General features: G+C 54.6%; 7 protein-coding genes across 7 annotated transcripts; 5 read left to right on the top strand and 2 right to left on the bottom strand.

The window, feature by feature from the left end:
* Window positions 1-1,347: 1,347 nt before the first annotated feature.
* PG998_001856 (uncharacterized protein) lies at window positions 1,348-2,433 on the top strand (the record flags this gene model as incomplete). Its single annotated transcript, XM_066868674.1, has 1 exon — window positions 1,348-2,433. One exon carries the CDS (start codon window positions 1,348-1,350, stop codon window positions 2,431-2,433), a length of 1,086 nt encoding a protein of 361 aa, XP_066737089.1.
* A 3,891-nt stretch (window positions 2,434-6,324) lies between these two features.
* Window positions 6,325-9,859, top strand: PG998_001855 (uncharacterized protein; the record flags this gene model as incomplete). The annotated part of the gene is made up of 3 exons (XM_066868673.1): window positions 6,325-6,592; window positions 6,671-8,974; window positions 9,063-9,859. 3 exons carry the CDS (start codon window positions 6,325-6,327, stop codon window positions 9,857-9,859), a joined length of 3,369 nt encoding a protein of 1,122 aa, XP_066737088.1.
* Window positions 9,860-11,661: 1,802 nt separating this feature from the next.
* PG998_001854 (E3 ubiquitin ligase complex SCF subunit scon-3) lies at window positions 11,662-12,262 on the top strand (the record flags this gene model as incomplete). Its single annotated transcript, XM_066868672.1, has 2 exons — window positions 11,662-11,817; window positions 11,915-12,262. 2 exons carry the CDS (start codon window positions 11,662-11,664, stop codon window positions 12,260-12,262), a joined length of 504 nt encoding a protein of 167 aa, XP_066737087.1.
* Window positions 12,263-13,817: 1,555 nt separating this feature from the next.
* On the top strand, window positions 13,818-15,550 carry PG998_001853 (MAP kinase kinase (MEK); the record flags this gene model as incomplete). Its single annotated transcript, XM_066868671.1, has 4 exons — window positions 13,818-14,114; window positions 14,182-14,339; window positions 14,400-14,931; window positions 14,990-15,550. The coding sequence occupies 4 exons, from the start codon at window positions 13,818-13,820 to the stop codon at window positions 15,548-15,550; spliced, it is 1,548 nt and encodes a 515-aa protein (XP_066737086.1).
* Window positions 15,551-16,156: 606 nt separating this feature from the next.
* On the bottom strand, window positions 16,157-17,094 carry PG998_001852 (HAD-like protein; the record flags this gene model as incomplete). Its single annotated transcript, XM_066868670.1, has 2 exons — window positions 16,157-16,823; window positions 16,976-17,094. The coding sequence occupies 2 exons, from the start codon at window positions 17,092-17,094 to the stop codon at window positions 16,157-16,159; spliced, it is 786 nt and encodes a 261-aa protein (XP_066737085.1).
* Window positions 17,095-17,189: 95 nt separating this feature from the next.
* On the top strand, window positions 17,190-19,434 carry PG998_001851 (uncharacterized protein; the record flags this gene model as incomplete). The annotated part of the gene is made up of 4 exons (XM_066868669.1): window positions 17,190-17,294; window positions 17,357-17,569; window positions 17,671-18,216; window positions 18,298-19,434. 4 exons carry the CDS (start codon window positions 17,190-17,192, stop codon window positions 19,432-19,434), a joined length of 2,001 nt encoding a protein of 666 aa, XP_066737084.1.
* An 812-nt stretch (window positions 19,435-20,246) lies between these two features.
* Window positions 20,247-25,679, bottom strand: PG998_001850 (uncharacterized protein; the record flags this gene model as incomplete). The annotated part of the gene is made up of 3 exons (XM_066868668.1): window positions 20,247-20,760; window positions 20,811-25,098; window positions 25,205-25,679. 3 exons carry the CDS (start codon window positions 25,677-25,679, stop codon window positions 20,247-20,249), a joined length of 5,277 nt encoding a protein of 1,758 aa, XP_066737083.1.
* Window positions 25,680-25,696: the final 17 nt, after the last annotated feature.

Raw genomic sequence — 25,696 nt, 5'->3', positions numbered from 1 at the left:
CGCACTACTACTAGTAGGCGCTGTAGGGCTTGAAGCCTTGAGAGCAGCGCTCAACGTCTGGTTCATCTGATGTTGCGAAAGGATCGAGACTGCCAACTACTTACTGTATGTCCAGTGTTGCGTGTGGCAGTGATTGGAGCAACTCCTTGAGGCTCCCCTTTTCCTTTGTGTAGACCGGCTTGGAGCTTGGAAGGTGGCCTAGCCAAACCGTTTATGTAGTCGGACCCTGTGATCCAGTCACTTGTGATAGGCCTCAAACTTAGTTAAATAAGAAGCAGGCAACTACTGCTTATCTCACACAAGTCTACAATGTCTGGTGTCTGGAGTATATCGAAAGGCGCCCCTGTACGCACGGAGCATCATCGATCCGAGGCCATTTGTGCCGGTGAGATTTGTGTTACAACCGAACGCGTAAGGGCGTAGTCGACGATAGCCCTGGGCGGAGAGGCGACTGTAGGATATGTACATACGTATTTCTAGGGTTGGCCAAGTTGAGCTGGACCAGAACTGGACCCCTGATTTCTGCTGGCAGGTGGTCCAAGTGCAGCTGGACTGGGCTGACGGTCAATTCCATTCCCTTCGTGACGTGACGTTCTCTGGGGCGCCCCGCTACAGCACTCTGGCCCCCTGCTGTCATCATGCTTGTGGCTTTGAATAGTGGATTTGAAGGCGCAACTAACCATCTGGAGGTAGATCAGTGTTATTAGGCATCCTCACTATATGGTGACGTTCTTGTACTCACTCAATACGTACATACATACATGTGCACCCGGACCCGGGCCCCGGGCCTGAGGCGAAGACATGTATCTGGTATTTCAGATGGCTGATTGATTCCGCTCTATTACGTCGTCTCGGTAGTGTGCACTTTCTTTCTATCCTGCACCGCTACGTAATATTTCGGACATTGGCTTTAGGACGTACGGCATGTGTGACTACCGGTAAAAGCGCGAGAATGAAGATTTGTTAGTTCTAAGGGAGGCAGGTAGTCCATCCTCTTAGTGTAGGTGGCAGCTGAGAACTGACAACAGGCTTGACTTAATTGTCTCTTTCCGACTCCGACTTTCCGGCCATTCTTTAACAAAACGCCTCCTGCGCAGGACAGAGGACAGGCACTCCTCGTGCCATCTTTCCTCACAGAGCTCGGTCCCGCTCACCCTCGGCTTGGCTACAGCTGACCTCATCTATCTATAACCTTTTTGAGTGCCCGACTTGACCGCGTCGATACCATATCCGTATACACACGACTTCGACCCGTCTTTCCTCGTTACATCGGCCCATCTCGTACGTCACTGAGAAACCGAGAACCCATTGGCTATGCGCTCGTGCGGTTCGCTCTTCACGTCAGCCATGGTAGATGACAACGCGCCAACGTTTGCGGCTGCAGAACACCCGCCGCGCTCTCCCGGTCACGCGCCACCTGGCCATGGCATCAGACGTGCCGTGACGGTTGACGAGCCCGCTCACTTACGTCGCCGCCCAACAGCAAACAGCCCTACGGCAGATCCGTTTGGCGATATTCGGCGGCGTAGCTCCAACTTTTCCGATTTCAGCCTGAATGATGCCAGGCATTCATTCGGGCACAATATGGAAGGCATATGGACTCCGGACAAAGAGAAGAAACAATCGGACGAGCGAACTCGGTATGCCTTAATACCGCTTGTCCTGGCTCTGTTGCCTGCTGTGGGCGGTATACTCTTCCAGAACGGAAGTGCCTTCCTCACTGATATCATACTATTGGGTCTTGCTGCTATATTTCTACATTGGTCTGTTACACAACCATGGGACTGGTATCGTGCTGCGCAGGAAATACGGCTGTTAAAGGACGCGTCTATGGACGAGCGTGTGTTCGAGACCGATACCGAGGTCGAACCTTCCGTTACGGATTCTGTTACGACAGCTCTTGAGAACGTCCCGGAGGGGGATGAGAAGGATCGGGACGAGGTTGAAGACCAAACCCCAGGCGATCGGCCTACGAGCTCAGCACAGCTGGAATTTGAATCACGTCAAGAGTCTGCTTCACAAGAACTATACACCCACGAAGTGCTTGCATTGGCAGGATGCTTCATTTTCCCCTTGCTAGGAGCCCTACTTTTGCACGCCATTCGATGCCAATTGACGCGGGGATCAGAAGGTCTTGTTTCGAACTACAACCTGTGCATCTTCTTGATCGCAGCCGAGGTACGCCCCGTGAGCCATATGTTCAAGTTGCTCCAGGACCGTGTCCTGCGTATGCAACGGCTGGTCAGTACAAACCCGCACCTGGCAAAAACACAACGGGATCAGCAGATCGAAGATCTATATGGGCGGCTTGAAGAACTCGACTTGCGTGCAGCAGCAGCTGCTGCTGCCGCGGAGGTGTCTTCGCCCCCAGCGTTCAGACTGAAACGTCTGACAACAACCGCGCCATGGAAGCTCTGGTCGCAGGCTACATGAGGGACAACACGCAACCGGAGTTGGACGCCTTGAACCGAGCTGTACGACGATACGAGAAAAAATTGGCGCTTCTTGCCAATGCAACAGACCGCCGCGTGGAGTATCTTGAACAGAAGATGAACGATGCTATAGCTCTAGCCGCAGTTGCAGCTAAGAATAGCACTTCTCAGGCGGACTTGAGCCATTGGCTGGCGGAGAGAATGGTTGCCATGATTGCTTTCCCAATACAAACCGCAATGGCAGTTTGCGGGGCTCCCTTCCGGGCGTTCTCATCGTTGTTCGGGCAAAAAGGTCGATTAGCTCCTGAAAAGTCTCACAGGACGGGACGAAGGCCTGGCTCTGCAAAGGTCAACGGTGAATACGTATCTAGCAGATCTAGAAGGTGAAAGGGGTGTTCATGGGTCTGCAGTATCACGGTTCAAGCAATTTGCTTTGTATGAGGCGTAATGGGGGTACGGGTTTGCGAGAGATATTGATACCAGGCGAGAAGCCATAATAACCGGCAGGAACCAGAATAGATGATCAAGGGTTGCGAATGGCTTATGGTACGGCATCGCTGCGATGGCTATTCTTTGACGGAATGTATGCATGCAAGGCATAATTCCATGCACCTTGTTACAGCCAAGGCAGTGAGCAATCCAAGAGCGGCAGGTTCTTTGTTGAAAAGCTCAGCGAACTACAAGAGAGTGGTAATAGTAACGACTGATGATTAGGAGATAGTAGGGATAGAGCCACAGGAACATAACAATTTACTTTGCAGCAAACGACATTTACGAGTCATTCGAACTTATTCTAATTAAGTAGACATGGATTGGCTCGTTATCCTGTGTGACCAGTGCCATTCGTCATCTTTTGCTTCATAGACGCAGCAATTCGATATCGGGAAGACCGAAATTTCGGGATCATCAAGGAGTTCATTCGTTTGCAAAAGATGTTCGACATCAGCACATTGAGGCTGCATAGGTTTTCTTCTTCTCCTCTTTCTTTCTTCCTTCTTCTTCGCTTTTCCCAGGCCCAGGCGGCTCACGCCAGCAACGCTTGCGAGACGGGCCCCGATAGAGCTGAGGTGCAGGGATCCACGATAGCTCAGGTACGTCCGGGATTTAATTTGCCAAGCATTTTAAGGCGCGGGACCAACTCTGGACCAACTCTGGACCAACCCATGATGCGATTCCAGGATGACAAGGTTCCCCCATCCCCATGCAGGAAATTGCATCCCACCACACAAAAGTCAACCTGGATTGGATTTCTCTCGTCATCAAGTTCGGCCGGCTCCAGTTGCGTTGCATGTATCACGTATTGCGCATGTATGTATGTATGTATGTATGTATGTACAGAGCTGTCCTGACCTTTCTCTCCGATCCGAGGAAAAGAGGGCCAGAGGAGGCCCTTGCAAGGTTTTCAAGACAGCAGTTTGATCCTGGTGGAGTTGGGAAGTGCGCACGCGGCGCTCTGCTTCTCCCTTGCTTCATGTTCATCCTCACCTTTCCATTCGTGGCCCGGATAGGAGACACGAAGAAGTGCGGGCGAGGCGATGTGCCGTCTGATCGCCAGCCAATACAAGTCCAGCCAGCCAGCCCCGAGCTGCGCAGTGTAGATCTTCAGCGCCCGCAAGCAGATAGACTGCCGCACACGCTACTGTATTGGCTGGGCTTTGGATGCACTGCACCGTCCGCTGCCGTGTCGCCCGAAGAACATGCCCTACTAACATAGGTGTGACCGAATCCTCTGTGCATACAGTATTGGCGGGGGTTACATCAGGTATGTATGTATTTATCTGAGTTTTCTCTTTTCTCTGTTTCGCGTTCGCTCGCTGCAAGTGATCCCGAGCCACAACCCGAGGCTGCCAGTCGCAGCCCAGAGACGGAGCACATTGTGTCGACAGTAGTCCGCACGCTCAGGGATAGCCAATCTGACCCAATCACGGATGGGCGGGGCGCCGGCTTGATCGCCTAGCCGGCCTACCAGCCCATCCCCTAGCTTGGCCTCTGCACTTGGATGGGACCGCAATTTCATTTCCAGAATCTTGACGCCATACCAGCCAAAGCTCTCTCTCTCTCTCTCTCGGAACAAAACACCAATGTGTATCGACAACCAACCTTGACAATTGCATCGCGAACTCCTTGGTCCGCTTCATTGGTTTTTGGTTTGCCAAGGCTTGGTCGAAATGGAAACGGAAACGTCTAGTGTGCCAGTGATTTGTTGTTCGGCCACTGACTGGTGAGGCTCGTTTGGAGCTATCTTGGAAACGCTCAACCGTGTGCTGGCAAGCCTCAAACTGCAGTGCAACAACGCCTTTCATAATTTCGTTGATCCTTGGAGCGAAAACGGAAAGCAACACAAACTCTACCAGGCTAGAGTAACCAGGCCGATGTTCGTCTGTCTGACGCGTTTGAGCAAGGATTGGTTAATAGTATGCACGTCTGTGATGTTGTGGTGTTTGCTGCCGATGCCTACCACCTGAGCACCTACATACATCCATCCATCCATCCTACACAACTTGCATATATGTAGACGTACATATGTGAGTTACATACAGTAGCTACCTTTGCAAGGATCCCGGAGTGACACGACACGACACGACATCACACCTACGCCAATCCGCGACGGATTTTGGGAGCCCCCTCTGGACTGGAAGACTGGTTGCCATTGCTATCCTCGCGCGTTTCTTTTGTTGCCAGAGCAAGCCACTAGGCACCACGGCCTGCAGCTATAGACACCTCCCTCTGGGACGCTGGAGATACACTGCTGTCTCGTCGCCACCAGACGTATCCCTTCACCACGGCCAAACCTGCAATTCTGTTCAGAACTATAACCTGCCAAGCTTATAAGCGTGACGGGGTGTTGAAGAACTTCCTTCATATGCTTGCTCGCGAGCGGCGTTTGCACATGGGGCCTTTTGATGTTCGAGTGACGAACCATGGGGATTTGGGGGGCGGCGCAGAGGGGCTACGCTAAACAAAGTGGGATGGCTTTTCTCAACCTGCCGTAGCGGATCCAAACCTCACCCCCACCCCTGACAAGAAAGCAAATTTGGATCACGCCTCGTCGAATCGTCGCACTTCTGATCGGTCACTGTCAATCTCCCATGGGTGGTGAGTGAGGGGGATAGCCGCCTCTGACCGGGTGTTTCTGGTTGTCAGCCACCGCTCGGCATGGGAGAGCCAGCCAGCCCTTTCCAAGTGGAGCAACGATATACTACCGAGATGAGCAGCATGGCCATGGTACGGTACATACATGGACTTGGCAGTAATAGGTAAGAGTCCAACACACGATTGGACTGTGACCCGGGTAGCTCGCTGTTGCTGAATTTTCCTTCTTCCATTTCTTCGTGACTGCCAACGACATCAATCCTCACACTCTCGTCATCTTTTCATGTTCACGTTGTTCGCATGAAAGAAGGCCCCCACTGCCCTGTCCTGACAGCCCATGCGTGATATTGGACCTGGCTATACCTGTTTGATCGACCTTCTGGCATCTCCACAACAGAGGCTGTTCCTGGGTTGCCCTCCGGCATATGTCGTGAACACTGCCCAGTAACATCCTTGCTCTCAAGTCAACTTCCTTGTCACTTTGATCCGGTCTGACGGATCCAAGACCACCCACCCGTGCTTCTTAAGCGTCTGTCGCCCGAAGTTTCCAGACCTTCAAGGTCTGCTCGGAACTCTCAGTGGCTTGCCAGGTTATCAGCGTCAACGTTCTTTGCCAATGATGTCTTATGACAGCTATTGAACACCTACAACCGGGCTACTAGAGGGAGACAACGTTGGCCGCTAGGAGATATAGATCTGGAAGGCCTCATCACAACTACACTTCCTTGTTCGCCAGCAAGAGGTCGCCATCATGTTATCCGGCAATATACGATCATGGGTGGTGGTGTGCTTGGCTGTCATGTCCAACACGGTGGTGGTCCAAGGGTTGGGTCCTCTTCGACGGCAAGACACTACAGCTGCTGTGGCCACGACAGGGCCCCCGGGACGAGAGGCTCCCACCAGCACCGCACCGACCGCGACAGCGACATCGGAAACGGCGCAAATCACATCAGCCAGCACGATCCGGACCACGGACCCTCCGAGCAATACCGTGGTGCCATCTCCTACTGCCGCCCCCTCGGCGCTCAATGGCAATACCGCGCCCGGAAACACGACAGCATCTAACGGTAAGCCACTTAGCTGGGTCCTTGAAGCCTACCTCTCCCTTCTGACAATATTCTTCAGCCACGGTGCCTGATGGCGAGCTTCCTTTAACCCCAGTCGTCACGCCAGGATGGGGGTTGCCGGTGCCATCCTTATTTTGACCGGCGTCGTATACACCTTAATCGGCATCAAGAACACTTGGCTACAAGCGTTCGGCTCAGCGGCGTACTTGTCTAGTCTGTGTACTACGGTTCTCATTGTTTATGTCATGGTACTTCCAGTCTCCAACGCCATTCAAGGCGCTTATGTGGTGGCGGTCGTGTGTACAGGACTTTTGCTTGGTGGTGGCGCAGTTGTTTTCAGAGATCTGACAGAGAGCTTGGGCTGCTTGCTCGGAGGTTTCTGCTTCAGTATGTGGCTGTTATCACTCCACGAGGGCGGTCTATTGCAGGGTAACACTACCGGCAAGGTCATCTTCATTATTGTCTTCACCATGGCAGGCTTTGCGTTATACTTCAGCCGACACACCCGCGCGTATGGGCTGATGGCTTTAATGTCGTTCGCCGGCTCTACCGTCATAGTCCTGGGCATTGACTGCTTTAGCCGGGCCGGACTGAAAGAGTTTTGGGCTTGGATCTGGGATCTCAATGCCGGTTTATTCCCATTGGGGGCTACTTCTTACCCAATCACCAGGGGCATGCGTGTTGAGCTTGCGCTTACTATCATTTTCTGCGGCATTGGAATGATATCGCAACTGCGGCTCTGGAAGGTCATTCAGGAGCGGCGGACTAAGCGGGCTGAAGCCCGTGCGGAAGCTCGCAAGCAGATGGACGAGGAAGAAGCGACTCTTGGTCGCCAGGTAGAGGCTGAGAATGCTCGGGAGAGACGGGAATGGGAAGCTACCTATGGTCAGAGAAGTCCGACTAGCCCTAGCATCTCGCAAGATTCTGGCGTTGGAGACGTGGGCGAGAAAACCGGCGGGATCGACAGCTCTATCAATAAGGAGATGCCCGGAGAGACCATCATCGAACTCGCCGAACTATCAGTGTCTGCTCCTCCACCTCCGCCAAAATCTCCCCTGGCGGGCCTCGTCACGTCCGACACGAAGGAGGAGAGCGGCGTTACAATACGAGTGGCACAAGGCGATTCTCCTGTCAGTGAGGATAACCTGCCGGCAATGCCTGAACCGGCTCAGCTCCAAAGTGAGAAAGAGACCAACGAATCTGCCAGGCCTGTCTCTCAGATATCAGCTGTTACAGAGAAAACAGCTATGAAGTCAGCTGCACCTGAGATCATCCCGCTCCCATTCCATATTCCGGAGCAAACGAACCAGGACAGCGACGATGACGACGATCGATCTTCGTTTGCCACCTTCGCCGACGAAGACCGGTCTGTCACTTTCAGCAAAAGGGATTCCCGGGGATCCTTGGGCAACCGCTTGTCCATCGAATCCGGAAATTTACTTCGGAAATTGTCTCACCGTTCGATCAAATCGTCACGCTCTAAGAGAAGATCCGGTGTTTTATCCCCCTCCCCCTTGTCGCCAGGTGGCGGCGAGAGCCAAGAAGACCTTGTCATACAATCGCCGGGTGCTGGTGAAGACGGCACCGGCTCGGTCATTGCAACCGTTGACGAAATGAGCAACGACGGCCAGGAGGCAGAAGATGAAGACGACGATGATCAAAAGACCGTTAAAAGATCAAGTTTGCTGCCATCCATCGAAATCAGCAATGGCATGCTGGAGACCCCGCCAACAATAGGCAGAAAACGCGCACTCCGCAAGGTTGATAGCACCAAGAAATCTATGCGGCCTGAGTCAACAGCAGAAACTGTTGCAACCGATATTCTGAACCCGTCAGTCATGGATGAAGGTCTTGGTGCTAGGTCCGTTCGAAACAGCGCAGCCGACTCTGCGGCTGAAAATGACAAGACCAAGGATCTCCCAGTGGAAGCCCAGGATGCGCTGGCCACTCCTATAAAACAATCCTCGGCCGCGCCTTCGGCAGCCTCGACGCCTAATAGTTTGACGAAAGATCGTTTGCCTACCAACCTTTCGCGCGTTGCCAAATCGTATCGAACCAACGAGTGGGCAAAACATTTGGCTCTGGCAGATGCCCCTGAGCTGGAAGAGCTGAAGGCAGAAGTGCTGCCCACTCCGGAACAGGCCACAGCTCACGAAGAAATTTCCGCTCCCGTGGATGTCCAAGCTCTGCAGCAGACTGCAGCGACCGCCGCCCTGCCGCCCGCGGTAATGCCAATGCCGACGCCCAGCCCTTCCTCAGAGTTGGCCCCCATGTCACGATCCAATTCCCGGATCTCGGTGAACTCCACTTTGACGACTCCGCAAGACCCAAGCATCCGCCCAAGCCACAGCTTCAAGAGAATGTCCTTCAACCAGACACACCGTATGTCGTCTGACGTGGTCATGGCCCATCCCATCCCCGAGGAGGCGAGTGGGCAGCTTCATGCAAGCCCCCAATCGGCATCCTCCAGTCGGCTCCACCAAGGCGTCGCCTGTGTCTTCTCGACGAGTGTCGATGGAGCAAACGGGTGAGACTCGACTGCCCGTTCCTGGGGTTGTCTCGTACTCCAGTCCCCAAACCCTGCTTGGTATGCGGGAGGTTCTCCTCCGAAGCAGATCCCAGGTTGACATGGTGCCGGAAACGACAGGATTTTCCGCCCAACCCCTAAGCGATGATGGGTCTGTCCTTCAGTCGTCGATACAAGATGCAGACGATCTTCCGTTAAGCCAAAGGAAACAACTCATGCGCCAGCAGAGCCTGCAATACGCGGCTTCCCCAATGGATGGGAGACAAAGCTTGATGCCACTCCCTGGACGAGTGTCAGTGCGTTTGTCGTCCGCCCCGGCCGAGGCGGTGCCATTCGACTCGCACCAGCCCCAACGGTACTCGAACCTGCCATCGCAAGCAGCCCGAAACGCCCAAATGCAAAGCTTCCGGCAATCGGTGGCGCAAGACCTACGAGCGGGCACACCCATAGTCCCAAGCGGTGCCAACGGGAGCCAGACCCTCTTGGCCTCGGCTTCTCAGAACCCACTTGCGTTGGGCGCGGGCACGTTGAACCGCGATGGGGCCGCTCGGCAGAGCATCGAGCAGGGACGCCACAAGCTCTTGTCACAGAAGGAGCAGGAGGCCCAGCGCAAGCAGATATCGCTCTGGGAGAAGGAGCGCGCGGAGCGCATGTTTGAAGAGCGCATGCGCCGGGGCGACTTGATGGACGCGCATCGGGATGCTTTACGAAGGATGCAGAGCTCTGTCAGAGACTCTTGAACACCTCGGGGGAGAAACAAACAAACAAAAGTCGAAAGAAAGGAAGAGAAAAAGAGAGATGAGCAGACGAGTTTGACGAGCTGCGAAGAAGAGATTTTGCACGACGTACATGATATGAACGGATCTGATCGCCTTCGTTGGGCGTGTTTTCTATTATCACCACCATACACCTCCCTCTTTCTTCACTTATTATTACCACTGATGGATGGCTCTTGGTTAGAGCGACGTTTTGGGGAGAACATTCAGAGATACCCTTCTTTCTTCACTTCCTTACTATCTTATCATTATTCACGTCTGAAATCCGCTTCTTGCGTTCCTTGCCGGTCACTATTTGACCTTAGACCCACGGTCAACACCGTGTGGCCGGCCACAACCTGGAAGCAAAACCTGGGATTCATTGATTTCCATACGTTAAATAGATGTTGATTGCATGCATGCAGTTTTACACACTTGTACTTGAGATCAAATCTATCTGTCCCTTGAGGAGCATGATGGTTTCAACAATGAACTCGACGCGAACGCAAGCAAATACTTTTCTTTTGAAATTTGGTAATCAGGTTTGCCTCTGCAGTTGCGCAGGTTTGTGTCCTGATATGATGGATGTGACGGATGTGACTGCTACTATATCCCACCTTACGCAACCAAAAAGGCCCTGTTCCTTGTTGGCCGCGTACAGTAAATGAAATGCTTCTAAGTTGCTCTTAAGTGTTCCAAGGTTGTGACATCCACCCGTTTGCCCTTTCGGTCGTCATGGCTCCAACCAACCTTGCCACGCCACATACTTACTGTATGTATATGTATGTATATGTATGTATTGGTGGTTGGTTGCATGGCCATACGTAAGTTTGAAATGCACCTTAAATCCCCCAAACCCGCTCACGCAAAGGGGCTTGTTGGCAGAAGTAGCAGAAGCGGCAGGGAAACGGGGGGTTGAGGGGAAAGAAAGAGTCATACCGGATGGATGAGTGAATATGTAGATGTCCCACCTGGAATGTGCTGCTGGCTGCTGCATTGAATGTTGATGGGCGAACCCCCCGCAAAGCAGGCACCAGCAGGCACTAAAATTGGAAATGGGTTTCTGCTTAAGTGGCGGCTTCTCACAGGGATCATTGCCTGGCAAGCTGGGTATCTTCCTGTCACCCACGGCGCCGCCTAGACTAACAACTCCCCGGGATCGACTCTGAATCCGTGTGACTGCCTAAAAAGCACCAAGGAAACAACATCCACAGCCAACAACAAAAAGCCCGTCCTCTGCAGTTCTGACTCTGATCCATCCAGTCTCTTTGTTCGATCGTGCCCATCCCTCGCCATCCGTCCCTTCTGCATTCTCCATTCGCCTTTCTCAATCTCCATTCACAAACCCGCGCCGACAAAGTACCCGGCCAGCTCGGTTGAAAGGGAATACAGACACAGTCATCGACGCTTTGAGAAAGGGTAAGTCCGAGGTGATCCATTGTGGCCCAAATCACAACCCATAGTGCTCATGCGCCCTGCGCAACAACACCTTTCTCCATCTACCTCACCAAGGCTGACGGCATCCTTGCGGCTACCTATTTATTACCTACACCAACCCCACCCTTGGCTACAACACGTCCCAAATCAAATCCCAATCCACCAACCTATCCAACCACTGCTTTCTCTTCTGACAACATACCAACGAATTTAGAACCCAACGCACTTCTGCGACAAACCCTTCCACAAAAACCAGCATCGGCCATTGGTACATCGTCACCAGCTGGCTACTATCATCACAACCCATCAACGATATCTTACCATCTTATTGACGCCACACCGCCGACAAAATGGCTGCCACTGACGCCACCATGATTCGTCTTCAGTCCAATGACAACCATACCATCGATGTAGAGAAGGCTGTCGCCGAGCGCTCGCTGCTGATCAAGAACATGTTGGAGGATCTTGGCGACGCTGCTGTCTCCGAGACGATCCCCATTCCCAACGTAAGCTAACTAACCATCTGCCCTTGCACCTCATCCCCCCCTCCTTGTCGCACTTGTGAGGAGCGATTCAATTGTACTAACATGACTTTCGCTGTAGGTCACTGAGTCTGTCCTGCGCAAGGTTATCGAGTGGTGCGAACACCACCGCGGCGATCCCCCTGCCACCAACGAGGACGAGTCAGATACCCGCAAGCGTACCACTGAGATCGAGGAGTGGGATCAGAAGTTCATGCAGGTCGACCAAGAGATGCTGTTCGAGATCATCCTGGCATCCAACTACCTGGACATCAAGCCCCTTCTCGACGTTGGCTGCAAGACGGTCGCCAACATGATCAAGGGTAAGTCTCCCGAGGAGATCCGCAAGACGTTCAACATCACGAACGACTTCACGCCCGAGGAGGAGGAGCAGATCCGTCGTGAGAACGAGTGGGCTGAGGACCGATAAGCGTCTCGCAGCCTTCATAGGCATGCATGTTCGGCGTTTCTCTCACTGGTTCTGCTCTTTACGAATTTGACGATTAGGGCGTGGCAGTGGTTTGATATGGTTCTGGGTACGATGCCGTATACATTAGCATTGAGAATGCTGGGAATCGCTGTCCGTCCGGCTTGGGTCACCTGCACTTGAGTGCCCTTGCCACATTTATGTCATACCCCCAGCCAACGACTACTTTACGATTTAGCGTATAGAGGTCACTAGGAATAGGAAGTTCCGTCTACTTAAATAACTGAAACCGCATGCGAATTCGTGACTGTAATTATTTTACTGGCCTGATATCTGCCAGGGGGAGGGGGACGCCCCCGCGTGCGTGCGTGCGTTCGTCTGTCTCGTGGTTCTTGGGAGACGATAGGTGGTGATGATATTGGTACGATGAGTCAGCAGGTAGATAGGAGCTGCCGAAGGCAACGTTGTGCATTATCAACCCCTTCATCTGAGAGTCTATACGTTAGCGGCGCAAGTCAGATGTGATATGATCGGCAGGTTCAATAACATAGTCCGGGCCCTGTCGGCTCCGTCCCTGACTGGCTGGGACAAGATGCGAGGGCATTTGGACCACTTCGTGTGACAGAAAGCCCACCTCTCATGTCACGTTTATAAACGCTTTGAAGGCTAGGGGTTTCAAATGGCAGCATCAGAGCAGATGTATTATGTGTTTTGGTATGTGGGCATGATGGAATACGCAGGTGCAAGGCATGTGTATGTATCTTAGGAGTATTTCCCGACACGCTCCCTCAGCCGAAACGGTTGACAAGCTTCAGCATTCACTCAAGCGACATTCTGGCCAAGAATTGACCGATCGACTGGTTGACTGGTTGGTTGATTGGATTTGGCCTTGTTTCGAGAGGGAAAGCCCCCGACTCGCTCCGGGCTCAGGCCTTTGGCCTCAGGCGCTTCCAGACCGACTTGCAGGCCAGACCCCCTCCCAGCTCCTGAAAGGCCCCCACCATCAACGGTGAGAAAGCTCGCACAGTCGACATTACTGGCCTAGCCGACCACTAGAAGCCCACCCAGCACCCGTCTCGGTGGATGTATGTGTTACAGCAGGAAAAAGGAAGCAGCCATTTGCCATCGCCGACGGCAACGCTACCAACATCAACAACCCTACAGCCACTCTTCAACAAAACCCGGGCGGCAGCTACTCCTGAGGGCCATCTCCTCCTCTTCTCGCTGCTTGACCCAGTCCTTCTTCTGGGTGGTTTGGTATCCCTCGATCCCTACTTTGCCCGCCGCTCGAGTTTAGTCCCGCGGGGTAACACCGTCCGTTCGTCTTAGGTACGAGACAATTCCCTATCGCGCCCAACGTGTCGCTTAATCGAAGCGCCCACCCCAACCTGTCAAGGGGACAGACTCAGCTTGGCCCATCTGCCGCTCATCGCTGCATGATCGCCGGAGCGCATCAAGGGCTTTTCTGCCGGAGATCCCACGCATTTATTACCCGCCCTGTGGTCTGCGAGCCGTCACCCCGAATCTCCCTCCATCGTCCGTCGATACTCCGCCCGTCATGGCCGATCCATTTGCCCCGCGCTCCATGAAGCGCAAGAATGTCAAGGGTCTCGCCCTTACACCCGCCGCCCCGAAAGCCTCGCCATCCAGTAACAACGACAACGCCGGGTCTGGCTGGGGAGCAGGCGGCTCCAGAGCTGAAGATGGCAACGAGGCCCAGCTGGAAATCGGCATCGAGTTCAACTTGGATCTGCGACAGGAGGACCTGGAGATAATAAAGGAGCTCGGCTCAGGCAATGGAGGTACCGTCAGCAAGATCAAGCATTTGCCCACGGGAACAACCATGGCTCGCAAGGTAAGTAGCGCATTGCTGTGCCGCCCAAGTCGTTGAAGACAGCCCGCTGATATCATGAGCATTTCAGATCATCCACGTCGAGGCCAAGAAGGAAATGAGGAAGCGAATCGTGCGCGAGCTCCAAATCATGCACAGCTGCAACTCCGAGTACATCGTCAACTTCTACGGAGCGTTCCTAAACGAACACAACGATGTGATCATGTGTATGGAATACATGGATGTCGGGTAAGTCAGGCATGAGAAATGGCAGGCACATCTACGACAGGGCTAACGGGCTGCTTGCAGAGCGCTCGACCGCGTATCTCGGGTTTTTGCCCCCGTGCGAGTCGATGTACTGGGTAAGATCGCAGAGGCAACCTTGGGTGGCCTGACATATCTCTACGAGAAGCACCACATCATGCATCGTGATATCAAGCCGTCCAACATCTTGGTCAACTCCAGGGGTTCCATCAAGCTATGCGATTTTGGCGTGTCCGGAGAACTCATCAACTCTATTGCGGACACATTTGTCGGCACCTCGACTTACATGGCCCCCGAGAGAATCCAGGGCGAGAGGTACACTGTCAAATCCGACGTGTGGAGTTTCGGCCTGTCCATCATGGAGATGGCTATCGGCAAGTTCCCCTTCGCTGCGAGTGAGCAGCTCTCCGACGGCGACGGGGCACCGGCCGGTATTTTGGACCTCCTGCAGCAGATTGTCCATGAGCCGGCGCCTAAGCTTCCCAAGAGCGACGCATTCCCGGCTATCCTCGAGGACATGATTCAGAAGTGTTTGTCCAAGGTACCCGACGAACGGCCAACTCCGCAGGAACTCTTTGTAAGCAGTCGACTATGGGAGCGCTTGGGCCAAAAGCTATACTAACGCAACTTTACAGGAGCGCGATCCGTTTGTTCAGGCGGCCAAGCGCACGCCTGTTGATTTGAGAGCATGGGCAGTCGGGATGATGGAGAAGGACAACCGGAAATCTCACTTGGCACCGCAGCTCTCGCCATCCACACAGGACCTGCTACGCACCAGCGACTCGCCAACTTATCAAGGCGACGGCGGCTACACACCGACCTCCGGAGAGATTCCCATTGCGGGAGCCATCTCCTCCCCGCGAGACCCAGCCGGCCACTCGCAGAACCGGTCGCCCACACGCAACGGACTCGGTAGCCTCGGACGCGCGGGCGGGGCAGCAGCTCATCCTGGCTTAGGCCAGCGATCGGCGACGGCCACATCAGTTCCCAGAGTGGGGACTCCAGACAAGAATTTGCCGGCCAGCGCAAGTCAAGCAACTTTCACCTTACCCGTAAGATCTGGCGCGGGAGGTGCCATGCCTCCCCCACCGCGCAAAGAAACACCCGACGAGCTGAGGAAAGATAACCGACGACAAGCGGCCTTCCTCCCGCCGTCTAACGGCGGCTACAGCAACGCAGGATACCCAACAAAGTAGTCTACACCGTGGATCGGTACGCATTACGTTGGCCACAATAACGACCAGGTTCGCGCCCTCGCTCGTCACGGTTACCCTCATCTCTCCGAGAGAGCCCATGTCATTGGCACGTCGGACCATTCGAGGGCAATGATCGTGTGATAGGTATGCCCCAAGTAAACACATACTCTGGGATCACGTTGGCTGTAAGTCATGACGTCGAGGGAGGTCTGAGGAGGGGGGAGGACCTAGAGCAAGCTTCGGGGATTTTAGCTAGGGATGTTTGGTCGTGAAAGTCATTATGGGCATCGTGTTATATGAAAGAGGGGAGAGAGCACCTTGAGACAAGCATATCTTTTGTAGACATCCAGAGCCCGCCCCCTCGGCGATGAACAGAGCATGTGTTGCAAAAAGTTATGAGCACATTATATTACATATGCTAAGGGCTGACCGTACGCTGTTTGAGAAATCTTGTAATCAGCTTGATTCTTTGCGGTGCCTCACGTGGTCCCGATCATTCTATTGATGAGCTGCGACACGTCGGTGCTTGGGAAGCTCTTCGGGCGCAAAAGCGGCCAGGCCAATTTGCTCGGTATGTCAAAGTTGGAAGGTTTTTAGACAAAGTTCTTAATTCTCGGGTATCTCGCGGCCGGTGAAGCCCCTTTCTAGCAGATGGACTAGCTCATCTAGCTTTGTGATGGTTATATCCGTGTGCGCGTGGTCTGACAGGTGCTCGTTCACCTTGTTAACCAACAGCACGGTTGCAGCTCCCGCCTTCCGACCTGCCGTCATGTCATCGATGCTGTCCCCGACCATGATGAGCCCGCTCGCATCCCCTACTTGCTCCACCTCCTCCCCTCCCTCCTGCGGCTTCCCATTGCGCGCGTCCTTGTCCGGGGCCTTCTCGGCGGCGGACCGCACGAGGCCCCAGCTCCGGGCGATGTGGAGGATGCCGGCGGGGTCCGGCTTGGGCGGGCGGAACTCGCGCGTGACGACGGGGTGGAAGGCAGAGCCGGGGAGGAACTTGGTCAGTAGGTGGTTGACGGGGGCATCAAAGTTGCGGGTGCAGATGGCCTTGGGCACGCCGCGGGCATCGAGGTAGGCCATGAGCTCAGTGAGACCCGGCTGCGGGGTCTGGCGCGCCATCTCGCGCCGCTCGATGGCCCGGATCGACTCCATGGCCTCGTCCTGGGCCGAGCGTGGCGTCAGCGAGTAGACGTGCTCCAGGATGTCGACCGACTTGGGGATGCCCAGGACGGCGCGCATCTCGCCGAACATGTAGTTCTGGGGCTCGCTAGAGGCGGCGGGTTAATTGAGTTGTTATTCCAACGAGACCTTGTGGGAGGCTCACTTATACGACCCCCGGCAGACTGTCTTGGCAGCCAAGCGAGGATCATGGTGGGTTCTGAGCGAAGGAAAGGATGGAATGAGCAAATCAAAGCTTACCACAATGTACCATCGACATCGAAGACGACGCCTTTTAACTTGGGCAAGTTGGCTGTTTGATCCGCCGCTATTCCATGCTGCAGAGGAGCGAACCGTCTCGGGCTCGCGTGTTGTGCCATAGTAGTGATCAGCCTGCGCATTGAGGCTGAAGTGCGGTTATTTTCGGATCCTGTATTACAGTGTCCTTCTTCTGGTGTAGTGACACGGGGCGACTATGTGTTTGACGGCGAGACAGGAAGTCATAGTCATCGGCATCGGCATCGTCATCGTCATCGTCATAGCCGTAGTGAAGGCAAGTGAGTGGCAATATGGCTGGCTGGTGGGTGGAAAGTGGGTGGAAAGTGGGTGTGGCTGGTGCGGTACGTAGCTTCCCCGAAATAGCCTATACTCAACTGGCTGGCTGTGGCTGAGGCCATGCTGTCACTGAACCTCCATGTACGTAAGACAGACAGTCACCTCTCCCTGGCTAACAACCAACTGCCCTACCGCTCCAACGACACTCGAACCGTCTCGAGCGCGACTCCTACTACCGCCACAGTCACCATGGCCGACGACGCAGAGAAGGCCGAGAAGCTTGCCGCTGCTAAGAAGCGGGTATGTGTTGCATGCATGCACCACCCACCACCCACACCCACTGTAGACTGTCCACCGGACGGGCTAGCCTGGCTAACGATTGCAAACAACACTTCAACCAGGTCGAGGCATTGAAGAAGAAGAACGCCAAGAAGTCAGGCGGCGCATCCAAGAAAGACAAGAAGGAGAAGGAGGAGCCTACCTCCGCCGCCAACGACGAGCCCGAAGCCGAAACACCAGCCGAGGAGGCCGCCGCCGCAGACGATGCCAACGAGAAGAAGCCCCCCATCCCACCCGTGCCCGCCGCAGTCCAAGGCCTCAAGATCGAGGACAAGGCAGCCACCGGCGGCGATGACGGAGTCCCAGATGTGACGTCACCCTCTGTCCAGTCCAAGATGCGCTCCGCCTCCTTCAAGGCGGGCGGCCCTCTGTCCCCGGGCTTCCCTTTCACCACCCCGGACGGCGAAGGAACCAGCGCTGCTGATATATACCGGAAACAGGTTGCGCGCATCGAGGACTTGGAGAAGGAGAACAAGCGACTCGCCAAGGAGGCGGCCGATGCCGAGAAGAGATGGCAGAAGGCTGAAGGAGAACTGGACGATCTGCGCGAGAATGGCGGGGATGAGAAGAAGGCCGGCGCGGGCGCGGATGGAGAGATAGAGAAACTTGTACGTGTACCAACGGGTTTCCCCCTTCGGTCAAGCAGGGGTGCTCTGTATTGGCGTATACTAACACCGACCGACATGCAGCAAGCGGAAATCGCCTCACTCGAGCGCCAGAACAACCAGCTGCAGTCGGCCGCATCTCGCCGTCATGGCTCTTCACCATCCGTTTCAGCATCATCTCCACCCGCCGCTGAGCTCCAGGCTCAGCTTGCCTCCAAAGCCACGACCATCGAGAACATGGAGCTGGAGCTTTCGCGCCTTCGTGCGCAGGCCGCCCGTCAAGAGGCTTCCGGAGGTACCGACAAAGACCAGATTGTCGCCCTGGAAGAGAAGCTGGCACGCGCCGAGCAGGCCGCATCCAAGGCCACCCGTGAACTCGTCGACCTGAAGCGCAACCTCGAGCGCACGACCGAGAAGGCCGTACGCGAGGGCAGCAACCGGACCAGTGCCGAGACCCGCGTCAAAACGCTGGAGCAGGAGAATATCACGCTGAACGACTCCCTCGCGGAGCTGCAGAAGAAACACGACGCCCTGGAAAAGAAGGTCCAAGCGCTGGGCAACCTGCACAAAGAGAATGACAGCCGGTCCCAATCCCTGCGACGCGAGAAGGAAGCTGCCGAGAAGGAAACGGCAGAGCTCAAGTCCAAGGTCGAGCGGCTCGAGGGCGAGAACACAAAGCTGCGCAAGAAGGACGCGGCCGAGGGTGGGGGCGACGACGGCGGCATCGACGAGCTCGAGGACGAAGAACGCCAACGGCTCGAGAAGAAGATCCGCGACCTCGAGGCCGAGATCTACGACTTGCGCCGCGGTATCTGGCACCAACGCCGGCGGGACATGGAGACCGGCGCCGATGGTGAAGACGGCTCGCCCGGCGGCGACTTCACCAACGTTGACCTCTCTGGCGGACCCCTATCGCCGACGACCGCCGCCCGCAGGGTATCCGGCCGAGGCACGGGTCTGGGCGACTTTTTCACCAGCGGGCTCAACGCGCTCACGGGAGCTACGGGCGAGACAGCCGACGACGAAGGGCTCCTTGAAGACGACGACATGGACTTTGACGAGGACGCGTTCCGCCGCGCCCACGAGGAGGATGCCAAGAAGCGCCTGGAGCGCATCAAGGAGATCAAGCGCGGCCTCAAGAACTGGGAGGGTTGGCGGTTGGATCTTGTGGACACGCGGAGGGGCGGCGGCTACGGCGTCGGCGAGGTCTTCGAGATCTAGTTCAGTCAAGCCAGCAACCTTTTCACGATATCACAGTTGCAGCGAAATGAGAAGTAGTCTACTTCGAAGAGGTATGAACAGATAGATATGTGTACAATATCCAAGACCGAAATTGGTAAAGACTCGAAATTCCCGGATTTGAGTGGCTGTCTGCTTGTTGCCCCAAGTCTCGTTGGTGAGGTTCTAGACATCGACGTCTGGCGGATGACCCGGATGGCATCGCAACGATCTGCAAGTCAATTCAATGAAGTAGGGGTAACTTATATGTATATATATACTTGTCAAAAACCAACGGATATAGCCACCTGGCCCCATCGGAGAGGACCAACTAACGAAAGCAGCCACGGCCTATAGGTTGTCTCTGCATATTTTGAAGAACCGTCTGCCATGCATTTCCCCGCCCCATTGCCAAAGCCCGTCAACGTGCTGCAGGGAGAACAGTGGCCCAGGATGGCACAACAACAAAGAAAGGAAAAAGAAAGAAAAGAAGCAGCTATCTACCGCCTTTTATCTCTTCTTTATATATTAAACGACATATGTTCAGACCGCATTATCCCTGGGGCTGGATTTCTGCATAGTTTGCTACACCGTAGCCCCCACCTGGGCGAAATAGAACGCCACAGGTGCGCCTGGGAGGTGCCGGTTTCCCAGGAGGCGCTTGTTTAAGGCACCGTACGCAGTAATGGCAGTTTGTTAGGATGGGAGGTTTAGTCGCTGCGCAGGTTCGTTAGCAATTGCTTTAGGCGCGAGCAAATTCAAAGTGGGAGTGAGGCGCATGCAAGAGAGAAGGGGAAACAAGGAGGATCAACTTACTAAATCTCCTTGGGTGCCAAAAGATCGGCTTGATACAGCCAGTGGTCTCCCTTTTCTTCGCTCTCAAGCCAGTCGTAGGGGAACTGAACCACATGGCCCTGGATCAGGTTGCAAAGGTCCTCGGCTTCGTCGACGCCAAGGACCTCGGACGGGAAGACGGGACCCCGTCGGCTGCCCTTGGTAGTGGCGCGGCGGCGGCGGCGTGTCGAGCCTGTGGCTGTCACGGGCGGGTTTCCTCCACCCGCAGACGAAGGCGGCTTATCGGTCGAGGAGAACGTCGTTCGTCGGTCACGTGTCTTCTGGGATTGGGCAGTGCTGTCGACCGCGCCTTCGAAAGCAGGAAAGGGTATATCTCCCGCAGGTTGGATTGGAGATGGCGGTTCGGCTGTTACAGGTCTTGTGTTCAGATTCTCCGAGTTGAAAGTAATCTTCGGTCTACCGGGCTGCTCTGCATCTTGGGACTCGGATAAAGGCGCCTTTTCTTGGGGGAAGCATCTCCTTCGAAAGAGGGCACTTCAATATGCGGCTGTTCTGCCTTCTGGTGGCCTTCATTCTTCTCGGACAACTCGGCGCCAGTTTGGGCCCCCAAAGGCACGGCCACGCCTGCACCGGCGCCGCCAGCTTGTCCGTTCTGCCCCTTCTCTTCGACCTCTTCGCCTTTCTTGCCACCAGTCATGCTTTCGGTAAAGCGAGTAGAGTAATCTTCGAAATCCTGATAGTCTTTCCAGGTGGTGACCTCGCTGTCTGGCATACATCTGAAAACCCGACGGTAGAGCTTGGTGTTGTTGCCGGCCGTACGGTTCCAAACGTCGTCCCAGAATGCCGGGTCCAGAGGATCAAGCATACAATCCTTATCGATGACGGCAGCCTGTATGTCAGCTGCGAGTGGGTTGATTTTATCCGGGGGGCCACCGATATCTGTATCGTTGGTGACGGGTAGGTTCGGAAGCTGGGTCAGTCGGGGCAAGCCAAGCTCGGCCGTCGATTGGCGTTGGAAGTCGGGAGGTGGCAGCTGGTCATTACCCTTTGGGGTGTGTTGCTCGACGGAGTCTCGGCCGGATGCCGGGGTGCCGCCGGTAGCTAGGTTGAGCTGAGGGTTTACTAGAACCTCGTGCCCGTTTACAATGGTAGTGTCTCGGAATCTATCAAGACCCTTCTCCTTCGCCGCCTCCCAATGATCGGTGTCGGCTCCTTCCAGCGCGGCGTCGAGTTTATCTTTCCTTTGGGCTTCCGCCTGTGATTCCCTCTTAGTTTCCGACGATGAGCTTGAAGAGGATGTGAATCCAGGATCCTCGGTAGCAGGCGTGTCATGGTTGAAGCTGGTGCCCTGCGACGGCGCGGGACGGAGCATTGTATTCGAGCTAGGACCTGCGGCAGGAACATCCGACTCATCTATACCGTAAATCTGATCCATCTCAGATTCGTACATGGCGTCGGTTTCGGCTTCCGCGGCTCTTTCATTCTCCGTGATTTCATCGACCGGCAAGCCGAGATGCTCACGCATGAGGCGCATACGAAGAGAGTGGGCATATCTGCCGACCTCGTACGGTTGCCCTGCCATAGTAGACCAGAAGGTCTCAGTATCCCTGACAACGGCCGCAAGCTCCGAGTCTCTGTTCCCCAGCATCGAACGTTCATTGATATTGGCGGAGCCAATGAGAACGAAGCGGTCGTCCACGATGAGAGTCTTGGCGTGGATATAAAGCTGCTCGGTAACCAGATGGGTGTTCCTCAGCTTACCCCACTGTCTCAAGCTATAGAATTGGATATACTCCTCGGGCTCAATTCCACGCTCACGCAAGCGGCCAAAGATGGAGCTAGCACCTCGGCAGATGCTGCGGTATTGGAATTGCATGATCAAGCGGACGCTACTTCCCGAATCCTGAGCTACCGTGTTCTGGAATCCAGGCATGAGAGGAATCATTATACACGCTTGCCACTCCTCGCCACGCTCATGCGCTTTGATGATGCGCTCAACGAGTGCGTCGCCAATTCGGTTGTGTACCTTGGTGCCCAGAGTCTCTGTACTTGTGATGAAAAACTGGTTCTCCATGTAGACGAAGTGATCGGATCGTTCGATGAGCTCAACATACGCGTTCTGTATGCTATGCTCCACAAGGTCTTTCGGATAACCCAACGACCAGTCACCAGCAGATCTTAAAATTTGAACTTCGCATGTTCCACTGAGCCCCAGCTGCTCAAGGTCGGTATGGCTTGTATCTGGCGGAGGGAGGAGAAATGGGATGGGGCGTGTGGGTTTTCGTTCCCTGCGCAAGTAATTCCATCGCTGGATAAAGTGGCGGGTGAGATCTCGCGCAGGCTGTCCAACAACTTGCATGGCAATATCGTGCCACGGCATTCTGGGAGTCCGGCTTCGGTCGTACATTTCCTCGTATGGCTCATTGAGCTTGAAGAAGTCAAGCACTCGGGGGTTTGAGTAATCCTTGCCGGGGTACATCTGGCAGTGCTCCGAATCTTTCGGTATTTCCGAGTTGGGTTCGAACCCGGTCGGGCGATCATCAGTCAATGGATGCTGTGGGCTATCCCAACGCCCGAAGCAAAGATCGATTCCGCCTAGGAAAGCAACATCATGATCGACGATGCAGAGCTTCTCGTGATGAGCGTAGAAGAACTGGTTTTTCTTCAGCTGGTTTGGAGATCTCTGTACCATGATGTTGGAATGGAGGTGAAGAAGCGAAGACTTGGTGTACTCCGAGTCGATGGGAATGGCCTGCTCAACGTTCCTGTAGACGATAACGAATATCTTGACTCCTTCTTGGGCCTTTTTCTGAAGCAGCCTGTCCAGTCGCCACTTATGGCTGATCGCCGCCGGCCGCCGCATGTATAGTTCAGGACTAAGCCACCAGTCATGAATGTAGATGACATCTTGTGCCATGCTAATGGCACGCGATAGATTCCACATGTAGTCACGGCCATCAACCAACCACTGGGCGAACACTCCAGTCCGAACGGGCGCAAAGCTGTCAAATCTTTGATGCTCATGCCACGGCGTGTTCCTCAGCATTTCATTGACAGATTGGTCAAACTGTCGCATGAGATGACCATTGCGGGAGAACAACTTGATCTTGCGTTCCGAGGTATAAATCTTCAATGAGTGGTGGTTGCCAGAAACGTCCTCATCATCCACGGCCTCTTCCTCGTCATTAGGGTTCGGTCCTTCCTTGTCTTTGCCCTTTTGTTTGGATTTTCCCTGGAGTGCCTTCAGTTTGTTACGCTTTGCCACAATCCTGAATCGGGGATCAACAAGATAGACATCGTAGATATTCATGTTTGAAGGGGACTCGACAACAACAATATAGTTTTGCCGCACCAGGAACCATTTGCGACTGTGCCGTGCGATGACCTTTGATGGAGTGAGCACTCTCCGGAAGTCAATACCTTTGGATGATTGGATATGAAGATAGCACTCTTTGCCATGATATGTTCCCTCAGCGGCAAGGCGAACTCCTAGTGCAGACAGTTCTAAGAAACGACACAGACGGTTGCTATCAGCTCGAAACATCAACCAATGAACCATTTCTTGCAGATACTTTCCCAGCAATGATCGTTGACGCTCCACGAATCTCTGCCTCTTCAATGCAGCTTCCATTGCAGCTTTCTGGGGATTCAAACTGGATCCCTCGAGCCCTTCTGCGAGACTGGACGACTGGCGCCTACCCAGGAGGCCCATGCGTGATCTCTTTCTCCTTGCCGTTGCAGGCCGCTCTGCCTCACTTGCTGTTCCCTCCGCAGCTGTCATCTCGCCTGCAGTGGCTTCGGCGATTGTATCATCAGCCCGACCTTCCTGGGGGTTTTCTTCCTCGTCAGAATCATCAGCTCCGCGGGCGCCTCGAAGGTATGGAAATGCTGAATACGGGAAGTGAGGTTGCTTTGGCTTCTTTCGCAAGGCCGCAGTCTGCAGATACTGATTGTTAAGAGAAAGCTTGTAGCGTGCATGGAGATTGATGATGTCGGTGATTGAGCGTTCCACGGTCCATGTCATGCGACTGGGGCCACTGCCATACTCCAAGGCGAAGGTGAAGATGGAATGCCGTTCACGGCTGTTGTCGTCTTTATCGCTCTTATCGGGTTTGCTGTCTATGACTCTGATCTTGACCTGCTCGAGCAGGACTGGTATGCGCTTGTTGCCATGTTCGTCTCTTTGCAGCATACTAGCGAACATAACAACAGCTGGCGTTACGGCTCTGAGCTCAGCCATCAACTCGGCCGATTTGTGAAGATCAAATTGGTCCGTCTTCTTCTTGCCAAGCAGTTTAAATGTGTTCTTTACTTGCTTCCAGCGCTGGACTCCAAATGTGGTAGCTCTATCAGCACCGAACAATGGTCTGCGAGGGCTCATCGCATCTCCCTCGGAGACGCCTCCTCCTCCGGTACCGAACATTTCGGATATCCTCCGTCTGTGCATTCGAGCAGCACGCGGGCTCTCGGGCTCTTCGCCTGCAGTGTCATATCGTGGGCTTCCGACCCACGAAGCCCCACGGCCCCATGCTCTCCGGTGCGTGCCGGTCAGATGATCCCGGCCTTCGCCCTCAGAAAGACCCCCACGATGCTCAGTGGCATCAGGCATGGTAGACCGTCTAACCATGGTTCTAAACTTACTAGGCCCAGGAGAGTCGATATCATGGCCAATCTTGGGGGTATTCTGCGTTGTTCTTATATCAAGGTTCTTTAGGCGCCGGCGCATCCTCTTTCGGCGAGTCGCCTTCGGCGTTTGCGATTCGTGCCCGTCGCCATCTCCTTCATCGCCGCTCTCCTCAACATCTGCATCGCTACCTTCTTCGTCCAAAGTATCGGGAATACGGTTCGGTCGAGTTGCAACAGGAGAACTGGCTGTTGAAGGGAAAGCCGCTGTCAGATGGTCCGGCCCCGGGTGATCTAGGGCCTGGTGTCCCTCCCGTCGCGGCCAATGATTTCAGCCTGGTGATGAATCTTTCACTGCGAGAACGCCCAAATGCATCGGTCGAGTCCCCAGAATCTTGTCGCACGTGTCCGAATCCAGGCGGTGCTTCCAGCACCTCGTCCTCTCTTGCAAATTGCACGCTACGTCGCCCTGAGAGCAAACCATCCGGTGCGGGTCCATCAACATGTGCCTGTAGACTCGGGGTCGTTTGATGATTTGTTTTGGGGATGCCTGACGGAGACGCGGCAGCCGAACCAGCGTGAGGCGAAGGGGTTTCATGAGGTAATCCGCCGTTCAAGTAATCCGCCGCTTCCTCGCGGATTCTACCGGAAGAAACTGCCAGTCCATCGTCCAAAGGGGGTAGTTCATGGGAAAGCGAGCTCGTCCCAGGAGGGCCGGTAAATGCTCGTATTATCTGAGGTCGACGAGAGCTCCCAGGGGTTGGGGTCATATTCATTGGGCTTCTCGACATTGGGGATACAGAGTCGTCTCGTTCGGCGGGGGGCTCCATGTTGGGAGGGGGATTTC

Source organism: Apiospora kogelbergensis (genome assembly GCF_038363985.1).
Source record: "Apiospora kogelbergensis strain CBS 113332 chromosome Unknown utg000001l_segment0_segment0, whole genome shotgun sequence".
NCBI lineage: Eukaryota > Fungi > Ascomycota > Sordariomycetes > Amphisphaeriales > Apiosporaceae > Apiospora > Apiospora kogelbergensis.
Note: the sequence above shows the minus strand (reverse complement) of the source record. Positions and strands in the feature narration are given on the sequence as shown.